At 42.4% G+C, this 17473-nt stretch overlaps 1 protein-coding gene across 3 annotated transcripts in view; it reads left to right on the forward strand.

Annotated features, from left to right (window-relative positions):
- slc24a3 (solute carrier family 24 member 3) overlaps window positions 1-17473 on the forward strand; it is a 131205-nt gene that overhangs the window by 107946 nt on the left and 5786 nt on the right. For all 3 annotated transcript variants that reach the window (XM_004554621.3, XM_076891934.1, XM_076891935.1), the window contains 10 exons: window positions 799-902; window positions 1287-1361; window positions 1547-1572; window positions 1664-1717; window positions 2420-2547; window positions 2699-2859; window positions 6965-7205; window positions 8224-8390; window positions 10526-10640; window positions 16308-16420. In XM_004554621.3, the coding sequence (XP_004554678.1) occupies window positions 799-902; window positions 1287-1361; window positions 1547-1572; window positions 1664-1717; window positions 2420-2547; window positions 2699-2859; window positions 6965-7205; window positions 8224-8390; window positions 10526-10640; window positions 16308-16420 (1184 nt within the window). The remainder of the gene's footprint in view (window positions 1-798; window positions 903-1286; window positions 1362-1546; window positions 1573-1663; window positions 1718-2419; window positions 2548-2698; window positions 2860-6964; window positions 7206-8223; window positions 8391-10525; window positions 10641-16307; window positions 16421-17473) is intronic.

Genomic DNA, 17473 nt, shown 5'->3' on the forward strand with positions numbered 1-17473 from the left:
CAGACACCCCATACTCCCGCAACACCTCCCACAGGACACCCTGAGGGACACGGTCGAATGCCTTCTCCAAGTCCACAAAACACATGTAGACTGGTTGGGCAAACTCCCATGCACCCTCAAGTATCCTTGAGAGGATAAAGAGCTCCTCTTTATCCTCCTCTGAATGGTAAGTGTTTTGCAGACCCTAAAGTTCTATAGTATGATGTCAATCCCTGGACTATCTGGGTAATATTTATTGCCATCAAAATGTTACTATACTGTTAGTAAAGGTTTTTAAATGTGTCTTCCCATTTTTAGCCTTTAACTCTTGTTAGTGAGAGCCAATCACTTGGCTTGGACACACAATATGGGGAACCAACTGAATGGTAATAAATTCTACCACAATAGTGACCTGGCCAGTGAGCAAGCCAGTAGAAAATACTCGAGAAAGATAGGCCTGGTCAGCAGGTTACCAGCACCCAAACTTTCAAAATAAAAGCCAGCAGTCTGCCTGAGAGTAAATCAATTCAAAACATTAATAGAAAATGTTAAAGTAAGCTGCCAAATATGCTTTTGTGCTTGGCAGCCCTCACTAATAAAGTCTATGGGAGAGAAATCCTTCTATAACTCAACAACACATGCAAACAGAGGAACTTATTATGTAAATGCCATCAGTAGTTACCAGCTAGACAAAGGGTCGTGGATCAGTGAAGTACGTCAAGATTACCAAAGAATTGCACCAAGCAGGATGTCTCTGTAACCTGTGGACAGATGACTTGCCATGTGTGGTAATCAGTGATTTCCTTTCCTTCTGCACAGGAGTTTTCATCACTAAAGGTGACGTCGGGGTCGGCACCATTGTGGGATCTGCCGTCTTCAACATCCTCTGCATCATCGGAGTGTGCGGGATATTCGCTGTGCAGGTACAGAATTAACCGCTGATTTTTAGCCGGTGCAGTACACACACTCTGTGACTTGTTTGTTTAGGCCACAGTTTAGATTAAAAACCATGGATGGAAACCTTTTCTGCCTGAATCAGAAAAGGATACGTGTCCTGTTCACTGCTGTAATCCCACTAGGAAAAGAGAAACATACTTGAAAGATTTTTTTTCTTATTTAGATTACATGTTACGTAAAATGCCAAACAGATGCACACACACACACAAAGAGCTTGGCTTATGTTATTAGTGCATGGCAGTGAGAACCTTGTGGGATGTGTTACCCAGTAGAACAAAAGAAGGTGTAGCTGAGCTCCTGTAAGTTGTAGAATTGTCTCAGTCCTCTTGTCTCTCTGTCTTTTCTTCCAGACGATCCGTCTCTCCCGCTGGCCTCTGCTCAGAGACTCAGTCTACTACACCTTATCGATCTCTGCTCTTATAGTGGTAAGAAGCACCTTAAGGTTAACATAGTAACACATCAGATACTTTAAAAGCTCCATACTGGATTTCCTCTATGGAGAAATATTCTAGTTACTCTGATTGTTTCTTTTTTTTTCTTTCCATCTGAAATTATGCCTTCATGTCTTAGATATACTGGTTCTCAGATTTTCACCTCTCTCTTATTACAGTTCATATATGATGAAAAGGTAGTTTGGTAAGTTACACGTTGATTAACTTTGCACACACCTGGCACTTACACTGTACAGTGACACACATGATGAATGCATCCGAACTGTCTTTTCCAGGTGGGAAGCTCTCACGCTGATCCTGATGTATTTTGTCTACATTTTGATCATGAAGTAAGTTCAGTTCATCCACTTTGAGGCTTAAAAATGAACAATGAACTTTTGCTCTGTGCCGGAGTGTAATGTACCCCAACAGTAACAGTTACTAAAATAAGTATTGATACATGTAAGATATCCCTGGGATTAAAATGTCTATTTAAACAGATGAATAACAAACAAATAATAATAATAATAATAATAATAATAATAATAATAATAATAATAAATATCTTTTCTTTTGGCAAATTTAGCAGATATATGGATAAATATTAAGTAACACAACAACAATGTGGATATTATCTAGAAAAGAACGTCATGCTCTGTTTCAAATGGATTGTAGTATTTCATTGAAAACAGTGGAAGTTTACTGAATATCAATATTACAAGCAAAAAATACAAAATGTTTTAAATTCTTGCATATTAATGAGTTTAATATAAGACCCGTGATCGGTGTCATTTATTACGCTGCGATATGCAAACTCATCCCATGTGTAACATAATTTATCCTTATGTCTGCAGCAGTATTATATGAATGGGATATATAGAAATGATACATTTCTTTATGTGGGCTGTGCCACACAGCAGCTTATAGAACTTGACAGATCATTTTTGAATATGATCAACCTATCTCTATTGGGAGGCTATCTGCCGTAAAGAGCAATGACTTGACCCAGCTGTACCAAGCAAAGTGTGGTTTTAACCCGACTTCTGTTCCAGACTGAATTCCTACATTGTCCGTTTCCTGGGGAGGAGGAAGAAGAACTCGACCACTTTGAGAAACGGTGCAGCAAATAACACAGAACTGGACGATGGCTGTGATGCTACTGCTGTTCTTTTAAAGAAAGGTACATTTTTATTGAGACTTTGTACGTGTAATGTGGAACTTCTGATCGAGCTAATGTCTCTGCTTCCTGCTCTTTGCAGTCGTAATGCTAAGGAAAATCTTACTGGTTTATTTCAATAGTATAGCTCGTATTCCATGTATGTGCCCCACAGCAAACCACCACAGGAAGACATCTGTGTTAATGGTAGACGAGCTGCTGTCAGCGTACCCCCACCAGTTGTCCTTCTCCGAGGCCGGCATGAGGATCATGATCACCAGCCACTTCTCCCCCAGAACTCGTCTCACCATGGCCTCACGAATGCTCATCACTGAGGTAACGGCACACGCAGGTGCACCTCAGCCACACTTTTGATTGAAAAAAAGAGGGGAAAAAAGAGATTGCTGACATTTCCAATTTGAAGCAGACTGCGTTGTGTTTTTCTCCAAGGGGAAAGCGTTTCAGACAGCCTCTTTAGCAAAGTAATCTGGAGCTGTACACAGTCCCTGGCCTACAAATCAGCTCCACCATTGAGGATTCTAGGCATGGCCTGCTATGCTACATTTACAAAGGGCTGTTCAGGACGTGATGGGCAAGCTTGGAACAGAAAGAATCACATGGCATCTTATTTGCCATAGTAGTTGAAGAGTTTGTATTGTCTGTGATTTGGTTTTCATTGCAGCTCTCCGTGTGCGCATTAATCAGTCAGAATGTTTTTCTCTGTCTGCACAGAGAGTTTCATTGCCTGTCAAGCTGTTGCATTGTGAACATATTTGCATAAGGCAATGACAGCGGTGATAATGACAGACAGACAACCATGGGGGGGTACCAGTGAGATAATTACAAAAAGACAGCTTGATTTGCAGTTGTTTTGTGTCACTTTCAGTCTGTGATATAGACTGTACATAAAAAGATGGATGCAGCTTCTAGGTCTGAAAAGTCAAGCCAGTGCAGACGTGCTGTAAACCTGCATTCTTTCAAATGGCCAACAGAGGGCAGCTCTTCGGATTGCTAAATTAGCTGTACTGTATTATGTTGAAAACAGCCATCAGCTCCTTTGCATCTATGATCTTTATAATTCAATAAACAGTTCCCTCATGACTTTAAGATCAAAGTTTTGAGACAAATTCAGTTGTTTTGTTTTCTGTTTCTTTTAAATTAAGTTCTTTTAATAGAGTCAGAAATTATGATAAAACAGGCAGTGGTTTAGAGCAGGCCTACCTCATGTTATGTCCAGTCTCACCACACAAAGATTGGGGCACAAATTGCTCCGCTTGGGCCTTCACAAGACCTCTTTAACAAAGGCATCCATCAGTATATACACTCTATGACCCGAGATGCTTAAGTGTGTGGGCCTTCTTATCATCTGTGTCCAGGGTCCCCTTCTCTTATAAGCCGCTTTGAATATCAGTCTCTGTTTTTAAAACAGCCTTGTCTCTTCAGTCAAATGTTTTGAATTATACGCAGTTTTTTCCACGAAATTATCAGTAGGTGTAGGTGCTGGTGAATTTATCAAATGACATGTTTGACAGTCAATACTTACCACACTGAGGATCTGTGCAAATCCTGCCTCGCATCAGACCGCTGTGACACCTGACGGCCCCCACTGTGGTGCCCCTACATCTGTTGCTTTAAGAAAAAGTAGAACCATAGCTTATAGACTGGGGTATAAACACGCAATATATGTTGTGTATTAAACTGAAAAGAGTAATGGATAGAATTAAACAATATCACCCAAAGATAGTCTTTATTCAAGAAATACACTTACTCGCGAGTGAAATTGCCCAGATAAGGAGGAGATGGTCAGGTCAGGCTTTCTTTAGCCACTTCTCAACACATGCTAGAGGAGTGGCAACACTCATTCATAAATCAGTGCCCATGTGTATTAAAAAAAACCATCTTGGACCCTGCAGGGTGATTCATTATCCTACAATGCTGAACCAAGACTTAATATTAGTTAATTTATATGGCCCCAATATCGACGACTCCAGCTTTTATAACAATCTATTCCTCTCTATTGCAGCCCTCCACGGTGAGATAATTGTTGGGGGGACTTTAATTGTACCCTAGAGCCTAAGCTTGATAGATCATCAGGTTTAGACTCTTCCCATCCAAAATCTAGGCGAGGGCACCTAGACCCGGTTTGTAGAGTACGCTTGGGGAGTGTGATCGTGTGTACAGCGTCTCTTTATGTCTGTCTCCACGTTGGTTGAGTGTGGAGTAAGTGCATATGAGAGCATGAGGGTGGGAATGGATGTTTGTGTCTGTGTGTGCCTGTATGTCTGTGTCTATATGTCAGGTTGGGTGTCAGGCGCCACCTCTCTGGGGACATCTCAGGCCCTCCAAGGTTTGGAGGCCTATCTCCCCCTACCACCACTTCCCCTGCCAGTGGCGGACCCCCTCAGACATCGGTGCGTTGGTGGTTCTTTGTGTCCGGGGATGGGCGTCCAGGTACACACCGGCTCACTCCTTGGCGGCCGCTTATCGGGGCCTGGAGCCTGGGGCTCGCTCGGGCCACTTCGGAGGTGGGGTGCCCCCGGCCTCTCGGCCTGGGGCTCGGTCACTCAGGCGCAGCTGGCTGCCGGCGGAGCTCACGGGCGCGTCACTGCAACTCCCCCTGGCTTCTGCTCCGCGGCTGCTGAGTGACCCCTCATCTGGGACTCTCCTCAGCTCTTTCCGGGACAGTGGCGCGGCTGCCCCTCTGTTGGTCTTCCTTGGTCTCTTGTGTTCTGGGGGCCTCTGGATGTCTGGAGTTTTGATCTCCTCCACACCCGCTTCATGCCCTGGAGGACGGGGCTGTGGCCCCCCCACACCCTCTAGCAGATTATTACATGAAGGAACCTTTTAAAAAAACAAAAAACAAGCGCGTCCATGCTCACAGGTGTACACACGGGTGATCACACCCACAAACTACACCCTTTTTGGCTCCTACCTCAAAGCACACTGTGTTCTGTTGATCTTATGTGCTGCACAATAATGTTTAACATTTAGTATTTACTGTCATATTCCCATATATCATTGTGATGTTGTTTATTCTATTACTCTTGTTCTCTTCTGCTTGCTTTCTTTTTTCTTTCTCAGCAGGTGATCCAGGTGATTGATATATGCATTTTTTTTCTCTGCCCGTTCTGTTGGTTTTTGTTTTTTGCCCTTCTCCCCCGTCCCTCTTCTCAGCTGTTTCTCTTTCCCTCTTTCTTTCTCCCCTTCTTTCCCCCAGTCAAGTCTGTCCCGTATTCAGTAAGTGAAAATAAAATAAACAATAAAAGGTGAATCAAATGGACCATTACGGCAAGGCTGGGATGGTCAGTTTGGTAAAGTAAATCCGTTGGGCATCTTTCTTCGCCTTTAGACAACAATTCTGATGGCAAAAGAGCCAAACGGGACAGGCCAAAAAAAAAAAACAAAAAAAAAAAAACAAAATCTAGACAAGCCATACAACACTTTATGTCTGAATTGAATCTTAAAGATATATGGAGATTAAAAAATCCAACAGGGAGAGAATACTCTTGCTATTCAGCCAGTCATAATAGTCGCAGTCGCATAGATTATTTTCTTATTTCAAACTCTCTTATCTCCAGGATTAACAGCTTTTCATATAAAAGTGTGCTTATATCTGATCACTCATTAACCACGCTTAACTTCTCAGGTACAACAGCTTTTAAACGTAATCCTATTTGGCGTTTAAAACCACACTGGCTGCACAATCAAAAATTCTTGGAATACGTAGGCAAAAATATTGATGACTATTTTTACTTTAATAAATCCGAAACTACAGCCTCAGTAAGATGGGAAGCCTTTAAGGTTTTTATTCGTGGGCAGATGATAAGCTACACTAAAAACAAAGCAGATAAAAATTATTCTGAGATGTTGGACCTTGAAGGTCAAATAAAAGAAGTGGAACTTGAGATAAACCTAAATGACTCTAAAGAAAAACAACGAATATAATATTTTCTGTGGAATCTTAAAGTAGGTGAATGTTAACAACTACAGTACAGTCTTAAGCTCTCTAGTAGAGGAGTCTGGCCCTCACAATATTATACTGCTGCAGGAAAGACTGAGATTTGTTTTGTGCAAATGCACAGGAGCTCATGTTCACTCACAATGTGATTATCTTCTCAGGGCTGCAGTTTATATAACAAATTATTGTTTTACTTTTGTCAGCAAAAGAACAAAACAGGCCCAGAGAGGCTGCAAGCAAGAAAGTCAGAGACAGAGCAGGAGAACCGTGAACATCAGCTTAACCTCCCCGCTGTCAAGTGTCAACACCACTTAGACATCCACTGTTGTTTTCACATTCATTCTGATACGAGTTAAAATAAAGTACATTTATATAGGATGAGTTCACAACAGTCATTTAACCTTGCATCAGATCTGACCAGTCTCCCTTCTGTGTTTGTGTGTTTGTGAATGTGCTTCTTGTGTTTGCGGCGGCGACGTATAGAGGCAGCGTCTAATCAACACGCGGACTTTGACTAACGGTGACTCTGAGGTTCCCGTGAAGGGAGGGAGCAGGTGGGGCATAGAAAATGGGCTGTCTGGAGCCGAAAGGGGCGTCGGCGTTCGGCGCGATGACAGAGAGGCCGGCAATGAGACGGATAACGAGGACAACGAGAACAATGAGAATGATGAAGAGGAAGAAGAGGAGGAAGGAGAGGGACCTTACGTACCATTCCAATGCCCAGGTAAACCTTTAGATGACTCTTGTTTTTAAGAGTGATGTGTTTTTCAATCAAATCACAGCGAGCGGTCGCAGACTTGGTCCCCATCTTTGAAGAAACCATTTCAAACTCAACAAGGATGCAACTTTATTGCACCCAGTTTCAATCATTTTGGTCGTCCCGCGGTCCCTAACCACTGTTTTCTCTAACACGACTAGAAGCATGGATCAGCAGACCTCTTTGCAAATGTTTAGTTTTATTTCTTGAGAATTGTTAATTACTTTCAGAGAAAACAGGTTTTGGTGCAGGGACAATTGAAAGAAACCTGCTATAATATTTATGCTAAGCTAGGCTAAGTTTCATACTTTCATACTAAAACACTTTTTCTCATAATCTGTTTACTTGTTGTTAAAATAAAAAGTCATGCAAAAAGTTGTATCCCAGTTAACTTCTAATTTTATTTAAGTTGACTTAAGTTTCCACCTCCAGGCTTGATTTATTTAAAACGATGAACAAAAAGAGTGAAGCACAAAAGCGTAATCATGAAAAGTAGACCAACGTAAGAAGTGACGGGATAATTTTACTGACAAACTCAATCATGTTCAGAGAGGGATGGGATTCATTTGATTAAAATAACGTTATCCCATTTAAACAAAAGAGGAGAACAGAAAAAACATCACTCTGCTTGTTAATTATCGTTCAGCGTCCTTCCTCTGTAAGAATCTGTTGTTAATCAGGTGCCAACGAGTAGTCTAAATCAAGTTTAAATTTATGAATTCATTCTGATTTTAAATTTCACACACAGGTGAACTTATGCCTTCATTCTTGTGTGCTTTCATATTGGACTATAATCAGATCTTTAGCCAGTGATAGATCGGAGTTTAAAAACATGCGTTCGTTGGACAGTAAATTATTCCTCCTGCTAGAAAGCAATGTCGGTTTTAAACACTTGTCTTTTCTGTCTTTTCTATCATTCTTCTCTCTGCTCGTGTGTCAGTCTCGACCCAGTCTAAATGCTGTATCTCGCTCTGTGTGTCTGCAGCGGGTGGGTTTAATAAACTGAAGTGGCTGCTGGCTTGGCCTCTGGCCCTGCTGCTATTCTTCACCATCCCCAACTCCTCCACACCTCGCTGGGAGAACTGGTTCATGCTGTCTTTTGTTGCCTCCACACTTTGGATCGCCAGCTTCTCCTACATCATGGTCTGGATGGTAAGTGACGATGGGGGAAAAGCAGACTTGTACTGAAAAGCAACATGAAGCTGAAAACAAAAATGCAATGCAATTAATAATGGTTCAGTGGCATATAATAACGATAATGTATACTTCATTGATCCCCGTGGGGAAATCCCTCTCTCCATTTAACCCATTCACTCAGTGAAGCAGTGGGCAGCCATTGGGCACCTGGGGAGCAGTGTGTAGGGACAGTACCTTGCTCAGGGGTACCTCAGGGTAGCTGTTCAGTGGATTCGAACCCCCAATCTTCTGATCATGGGGCCACCACTCTACCTACGGAGCTGTCCATGATGCTGTTCTTTGTGAGGCATTTGTTGCTTCTGTATATGAAGCTCCTGCTACAGTATAAAAATCAACCAAGCAGATTGGTTGTTGAAGCATTTCAGCTTAAGCATAGAAAAAGGCGCTTGTATACAACATGTGCTATATGAGAACCAATCCATTTACCTTGGCCTACAGCAACACTGTGACGAATTTTGGAGTGATTTTTGACCAGAATTATTAAACAAATATGATTAAACCAATATGTAGGACTGCTTTGCATTTGGGTAATATCTCTACAATTAGAGACATTCTGTCTCCGAGTAATGCTAAAAACCAGTTGCATGAATTTATTACTTCTACGCTGGACTATTGTAATTCATTGATGATCCAGAAGGTTCACCTACAAAGTCTTTAATGATCAGACCCAGTATACCGTTGGGTCTTAGACTGGAGGCTTACTGCCCTTTTTCTGTGGAACCATCTCCCAGTTTGTATTTTGGCCACAGACACTCACTCTGTACTGATTCAGTTGAGTTAAATTTATTTTTTATGGAACCAAATCACAACAGCAGTCACCCCAAGGTGCTTTATATTCTGAGGTAAAGGGCCCACAATAATCCAGAAAAAACACCCAAAAACCAGAAGTCTTTGTGAATGTGCTAAAAATAGCAGACTATGAAAAGCCATGGCAGCGAATAAGCTAAAGTGAATATCCATTCATCCGCAGGACTTAAAGTAAAGATAAATTACGTTTTCTATCAAATGTATAAGGACTTATAATTCCAAGAAGCAGAATAAATACGTTTTAATCTTTAGGCAGTTTATGAATTGTGTTTTTTTAATCAGTGGAAGGTGACATGACTGGAGTATATGCATGTAATGTGAAACTGTGCCCTTTTAAAACATGTTGGCTCATTATGCTGCTGACAGCTATTGTTGTAAATAGATACTTTATAATTGTATAAATAAAAATGAAAGGTGGTCAGAAACATGAAAATCAAATATATAAATAAATGAATGGATGAATAATTCCCTGTGAATCCACTGAATAGTACAGAGAATAATTTAACACTATAGTGAATCGAACATGTTCCCTATTTTGACCTAACTACTAACTGCAAGAATGCATTTAGCAGAACATTAGCTTGAAATCTTTTAGCTTTACAGTTGTTTTGGGGGTTTTCGAGCTATGTGAAATATTGATATGCTAAACATGATTCAGCAATTTTAGTCTGACATTCAACTTAAAAAAGCTGTTATTAGATTAACCAACTGTGGTAAAGTATTGAATTCGTTAGCAGCTAGTTAGCTCGTTGTTTTGTTTTTGTTAGGTTTTTATTCTGTCTAGATGCTAGGACGCTCCGTTTACACAGGATTTATTTGTTTTGGGGAAGTGAGGTGATTTCAATATGATCCACTCCCAGTTTAACTGAGTTAAGAGTGTAAAAGTCATTTTCTGTGCAGAGCTACGCCAATCGAGCTCATTAATGTGCTCAGTTGTCAGCCACAGGTAGTTATTGCAGTCTACTTTCCAAGTTTAAAAAGTCTGTCTGGAACAATTAGATAAATTCTGGAAACACGGGGTTAATCTAATCCTAATGGGGTTTGAAAAGCTCTTTAGAGCTACAGAATCACGTAATAAGTGTGAGAGCTCTTCAAAAAATTCTTCATTATTCATGTAAGAAAATTGGTAAGTGCATGTGTCATTCCTGGTTTATCTTTAAGTTAAAAAAGAACATTTTAACATTTTGGTTTTGGGTTCTAGTCTTTCTTTCCATTTTTCTGTCAGCACTCTTGATTGTTAAAAATACAACCAGTGATAGTGTGTCTTTGTCTTTGTGTGTCAGGTAACAGTGATAGGCTTCACACTCGGTATTCCAGACGTCATCATGGGTATCACATTCTTGGCAGCTGGCACCAGCGTCCCCGACTGCATGGCCAGTCTTATAGTGGCACGACAAGGTAATCAAACACAAACACGCAAAATGACAGGTTACCAAGCTGTCATTTAAAATGCACACACAGAGCAAACAGCAGAATCAAAGTGAAGCCGCTATCAAAGAGCTGGAGAGGGGACTAGATGACAGAGATGGAGAGGGGAGGTAAAGATCCTGGCCTGTCATCTTTTTCCCTGTGATGACAAGAGAGCGGGAAGACAGGCCGCCAGATCCTTTCCTCTGTCCTTTCATCTGTGTTTATTCTTGCTCCTGTCATCAAATATTTAAACAGCTCTGTCTGTGTGTATGTAGGGGGCTCACCAGGAGAGACACTCGCCACCGTTTAGTCGTCCATCCTCCACTGTGTAGCTGCTGTCGCCTTCATCGCTTTGACATTTTTTTGGAAAGTCATTTGGACAGTGTGGTATCGCAAGAAATAAGTGGTTATATAAATATGAGTATACATAATAGTTATTATTCATAGATACCTACATCCTAAGTTCCTGTTAATCTTCTGAAAGAAACAGAATGAATGTGTTGTTACAATGGTAATGCCAGGAGAGGCAGTATTAGTTCTGTGTTACATTAATGTGTAAGGAAGTGGAAGAAGAGTGTGTCCTGTAGGAGGCAGTAGAAAATGGATGCTCATGTTCTGTACATGCCCTGAAAGTAAGGTTCAGTAAACCAGTGCAACGATACCCCGGTGTAAGGCTCAGTTATTGTATTTTTATTTTTTGAAGATGCAACATCTTTTTGGCGACGAGGACGTTTAGGGGGAAGGAGTTTGGGCGATCGGACTGAAAGAAAAGAGAAGAAAATAAAGTGATGGAGTCGGCTACAGGTTTGGCTAGCTTTTCAAAGAATGCAAAAGTTTTCGGCTGGAAATAGAAGGCAGTGACCTCGAAGCGGAAATGGCTACAATTGGTACGCTAGTAGCGTTCGATCCAAAGAATCAGACTTGGGATGAGTACACGGAAATACTCGAGCAGTTTTTCGCAGCTAACGGGATCGACGATGCAGAGAAACAAAGAGCGATATTAATAAGTGTCGTCGGAGCAGCGACGTACAGCTTGATGCGAAACCTTCTCAGCCCGGCCAAGCCCAAAGACAAAACCTTCCAAGAGCTGGTGCTTCTGATGAAAAATCACTTCGATCCGAAGCCCAGTGAAATTGTGCAAAGGTATAAGTTCGACTCTCGCTCCCGCAAGCCGAATGAAACCGTCATGGAATATGTAGCGGAGCTGCGTCGCCTGGCACAGGATTGTAACTATGGCAACACGTTACAACAGATGTTGAGAGATAGGATCGTCTGCGGAATTAAGGATGACCGAATTCAGAGACGTCTCTTGTCAGAAATAGATCTCACTTTTGACAAGGCTCTGTCAATTGCAGTAGCCATGGAGACTGCAAATAAAAATGCACAGGATCTGCAGACCTCAGGGGCGTCAGCAAAATGTTTCAGTCTCGCTAGAGGACAACAGGAGAGTCGTACCTTTAAAGCAGAAAATAAAGAGTGTTATCGTTGCAAAGGAACCAAGCACACAGCAGCAGACTGTAAGTACAAACAAGAAAAATGTCATGCTTGTGGTAAAATGGGACACATAGCTAGAGCTTGTAAAAGCAAGACTAAACTGAACCAGAAAAAGTATGGATCGACATATGTAAAGAAAGAAAAAAAGCAGAGTTCACACTACAGTACTCACAATGTGGGCGAGAAAGCAGATAACAACAAAACTGATAGCTCTGAAGATGACTCTTTTATGTTGAACTGTGTCAAGTGCAGTCAAGGGCACAAAAGAAAACTGTTCAAGTTAGGGCGTGGCAGTGCGGTACACTTAAGAAGAGTAGACCCCTACACTGTGGATATGCAAATTGATGGAAAAAAGGTGAACTTTGAAATAGACACTGGATGTTGCCTAACAGTCATGAACGAAGCAACATTCAGAGAAACAGGGAAAGACAGCAAGCCCCCCAGCCTGCAGCCCATCAAAATCAAGCTCGAAACTTATACAGGGGATCCTGTTAAGGTGATTGGTGCAACACGAGTCAGCGTCAAATACAAGCAGCAGAAAAAACATCTGCCCCTGGTGGTGGTCGAAGGCGACGGCCCCAGCTTGCTAGGTCGAGCTTGGCTCGAGGAAATTAAATTGGACTGGGGTGAAGTGAAAAACAGTCCTAACAACAGAAAGCTGCACCAAGTCAAAACAACAGAGAAAACACTTCAGCAAGTGTTAAGTAAACATGAAAATGTGTTCAAAGAGGAGTTGGGCACCCTGAAAGGAATGAAAGCTGCTATTCATGTGAAAAGTGATGCCACCCCACGCTTCTTCCGTCCGCGTTCTGTCCCCTTTGCTATGCGAGCAAAAGTCGACGAGGAAATAGACCGACTGTTGAAAGAAGGCATCATCTCGCCAGTGAAATATGCTGAATGGGCGGCACCAGTAGTGCCACTCCTGAAGCCCACAGGGACAATAAGACTGTGTGGGGATTACAAGCTTACTGTAAATACCGTGGCTTCACTGGAGCAGTACCCCATACCCAGAATGGAGGACTTGTTTGCCACACTGTCCGGGGGTAAGCAGTTCTCAAAATTAGACATGAGCCACGCTTACCAGCAAATCCTCTTGGATGACGAATCGAAAAAGTACGTGACAGTAAACACATCGCGGGGGCTGTTCACGTATAACAGATTGCCTTTTGGAGTGGCCTCTGCTCCAGCAATATTCCAGAGGACCATGGAAAGTCTTTTGAAGGGGATACCTCATGTAGCAGTGTATTTAGATGACATCTTAGTGACTGGAGTGGATGAAGTAAGCCATCTACAGAACCTGGATGAGGTGTTGACCCGGTTGGAGGAAGCTGGGTTGAGGTTAAAGAGGTGCAAGTGTGCCTTCATGCAAGAGAAAGTGGAGTACTTGGGGCACATAGTGGACGCCCAGGGGCTCCACCCAGTGGAAAAGAAAGTTAAAGCAATCATGGACGCACCTACCCCCACAAATGTCACTGAACTGAAAGCATACTTAGGTTTGCTAAATTACTACAACAAATTCCTTCCAAACCTGGCAACCCGGTTGGCACCCTTACATGAACTTTTGAGACACGAGGTACGGTGGACATGGCAAAAGAGACAAGAGGAAGCATTCCAGAAATCTAAGAACCTGTTGAACTCAGCAGAGGTGTTAGTTCATTATTCTGCTGACCGTGAGTTGGTTCTCTCATGTGATGCATCCCCATATGGCGTAGGCGCCGTATTGTCACATAAGATGGAGGATGGAAGCGAGAGACCTTTGGGGTTCATGTCACGCACACTCTCTCCTGCTGAGAAAAAGTATTCTCAGCTTGACAAAGAAGGTCTAGCTGTGATATTTGGCATCAAGAAATTTCACAAATACTTGTATGGCCGAGTTTTCACGATTTACACAGATCATAAACCCCTAATCTCACTGTTCAATGAAAAGAAGCCTATACCTCAGATGGGCTCACCAAGAGTACAAAGATGGGCCGTGACATTGAGTGCTTACGAGTACAACATCAGGTACAAGCCAGGAAAACATCATGAAAACGCGGATGCGCTCAGCCGGTTGCCGGTACCAGACTCAGCACCTGAGCGAGAGATGGCTGAGCAGGTTTTGATGATGGATGTACTGGATGACACATTAGTGGACACTGCGCAGATCAAACGATGGACAGCTAAGGATGTCTTGTTGTCGCAAGTTCACGAGTACACCTTAAAAGCCTGGCCAACTGAGACCGACACCTGTTTAAAGCCGTATCGACAGAGAAAGCTGGAACTGAGTGTGAGGGATGGTTGCGTGCTCTGGGGAGCCCGAGTAATTATTCCCACCAAAGGCCGAGACAAAATATTGAAACTCCTGCACCAGACTCATACAGGCATGTCGAAGATGAAAGGCTTGGCAAGGTCGTATGTATGGTGGCCAGGGATGGATGAGAACATTGAAAGAGAAGTGCAGGCATGTGAGGAGTGTCAGAAACACTCCAAGTCACCACCTACTGCACCATTACACCCTTGGGAGTGGCCGGAGTCACCATGGTCCAGAATCCATGTGGACTATGCAGGGCCTTTCCTCGGGGAGATGTTTCTAATCATTGTGGATGCTCATTCCAAGTGGATGGACATTTACCCTGTGAAATCCTCTACATCACAGGTAACTATAGAGAAACTGCGCCAGAGTTTCAGTGTGTTTGGACTACCTAAAATGTTAGTTTCAGACAACGGAACATGCTTCACAAGTGCTGAATTTGAGTCATTCATGAAGCAGAATGGAATTGACCATGTAAGATCAGCACCTTTCCACCCTTCTTCAAATGGGCTGGCTGAGAGGGCGGTCCAGACCTTTAAGGAGGGGATGAAGAAAGTCAAAGGTGATACCTTGCAAACCAGACTGTCCCGATTTCTGTTCAGTTATCGCATCACACCGCATGCCACTACTGGTTTATCACCTGCAGAGTTGATGATGTCACGGAGACTCAGATCAGTTTTGGACTTGCTCATGCCTGATGTGAAAACAAAAGTGCAGCACAAACAATCGAAACAGAAAGAAAATCATGACACCAAGAAAAGACTGAGAAGTTTCACACCAGGAGACAAGGTCTTCATCAGAAACTACTCCTATGGCCCGAAGTGGATTCCCGCAGTCATTGTGAGAGCATCGGGTCCAGTGTCTTACATTGTTACCATTGGATCAGGTCAAACTGTGAAGCGGCATGTGGATCAGGTGAGAGCAAGAGTGGCTGACACTGTTCCCAGTACACCAGACAGGGAGGTGGAGCCATTGCTTGACAAAGAATCAGTGCCTGAGTGCTGCTGGCCATCAGAGTTGGACACATCGCCACAACCTCCGGCAATGGAGTTGCCTTATGCTCCGGAGACTCCAGCTCCCGGAGACTCCTCAGGGACACCCGTGTTGCGACGTTCCCAGAGAGAGAGACGTCCACCAGAGACTTTAAAGGACTTTGTTAGGTAGTGTGAGATCTTCCAGAAATAGAGCAACAATGCGCTCTGATCTCACAGGAAGGACGTACCTTCCTAGTTAGAAAAAAAAAAAAGAGAAACATGGAAACCTATGTACAGTTGTATGGTTGTATGGTTACCTTAATTACATGTTGATTGTTTGTTAAGCATTCTTTAGATAAACAGTTATTTTGTAAGTCAAGGGAGTTGTTGACTTAAGGGGGGAGGAGATGTGGTATCGCAAGAAATAAGTGGTTATATAAATATGAGTATACATAATAGTTATTATTCATAGATACCTACATCCTAAGTTCCTGTTAATCTTCTGAAAGAAACAGAATGAATGTGTTGTTACAATGGTAATGCCAGGAGAGGCAGTATTAGTTCTGTGTTACATTAATGTGTAAGGAAGTGGAAGAAGAGTGTGTCCTGTAGGAGGCAGTAGAAAATGGATGCTCATGTTCTGTACATGCCCTGAAAGTAAGGTTCAGTAAACCAGTGCAACGATACCCCGGTGTAAGGCTCAGTTATTGTATTTTTATTTTTTGAAGATGCAACAGACAGATAGCTGTACTGAATGCCGCCCGTGTCCACCTACGTCAGACCAACCTGCTTCCTGTCTGCTCTTTTCCCACTCTCTTTACCTTTCACGCTGTCTGCCTGATCTCTTTGATTTCTGTTTTTGCTGATTCACAACTCCGTCTACGTCTGTGTGTTCAGGAATGGGTGACATGGCGGTGTCCAACTCCATTGGCAGTAACGTGTTCGACATCCTGGTAGGGCTCGGTCTTCCCTGGGCTCTAAAGACCTTGGCTATCAACTATGGCTCTGATGTAAGTAGCACAAAGCTCATCGACCCTTTAATTATGGTCGTGCACAGAGCTTTGCAGACTTTCATCAGAAAGTTGTCGTTTTTTTACTTTCAACTGAGCATTTCATCAACAATATGTGGAACAAACAGCCTGTGTGCTGCTCATTTTGTACTGTTGTTGGTCCTTGAGAGAGTCAAAATGAATCTTTATAATGAAGTGAATTTGTCTCTCCTTCTCGTGCTGCTTATTTGATCTTTTGGGGAGTTTGCATGTTTCTCCTCAATGCTGTAAACTTTGTTGTTCTGGACCAATCAGAATACTACCTGTGCATGGTAGTGGCGTTTAATGTAATGTACTGGCATAATGAGTGAAAAAAGGGAAGTGGAGCATAACTGATGTTTCTGATTCAGCCCTAAGTATAAACTTTATCCAAAAGGAAAGTTGAAGCCTAGTTTCAAAAGTAGAGTGTCTTTCTCTAATCCAAAATGGATGATAGGTCTGGGTGAATGCATCTGAAACTGAAACCTTCATGCAGGATTTCAAGTCACTGAAGAGAGCGTCAACATGAACCAGTAGCAGCACCTCTCTCTCAGAGACAAGGATAGATGCCGCAGAAGAAGACAGCTGTAATATGACAAAAGGTTTTCTGTTATGGTGGACTCCCACATAATGAGTGGCATTTTTCCAACAAGTTTATTGCTACTGCTAACATCTCTGCTACATTCCCAGTAGTGCAGTGGAGGGAAATTATGTTTCAGTAGGATTCAAAACTGAAACTGAAAATCTTACCTATTTGCTGCAAAGGAAGATATGCCGTGCAGTAGCTTGTGTCCATCAGATAGTAAAACTCAGCTGATGTATAAATATCAGCTAAGACATGATAGAACAACACATGCAAACATGATCTACAACAATTTGAAAGACAGCATATGCAATAGCTTGGAAAAATCATTTATAAAGCACATTTACAGGTATTGATGGTCTTTAAGTGATGACCTGATGTTTCATCACTGCTTCCGGGTCGAAACTAGTCTGTGTTTATTAAGCCTGTTGTGTTTTTGACATGCTTTGTAT

This window comes from Maylandia zebra, linkage group LG13, assembly GCF_041146795.1.
Source record: "Maylandia zebra isolate NMK-2024a linkage group LG13, Mzebra_GT3a, whole genome shotgun sequence".
NCBI lineage: Eukaryota > Metazoa > Chordata > Actinopteri > Cichliformes > Cichlidae > Maylandia > Maylandia zebra.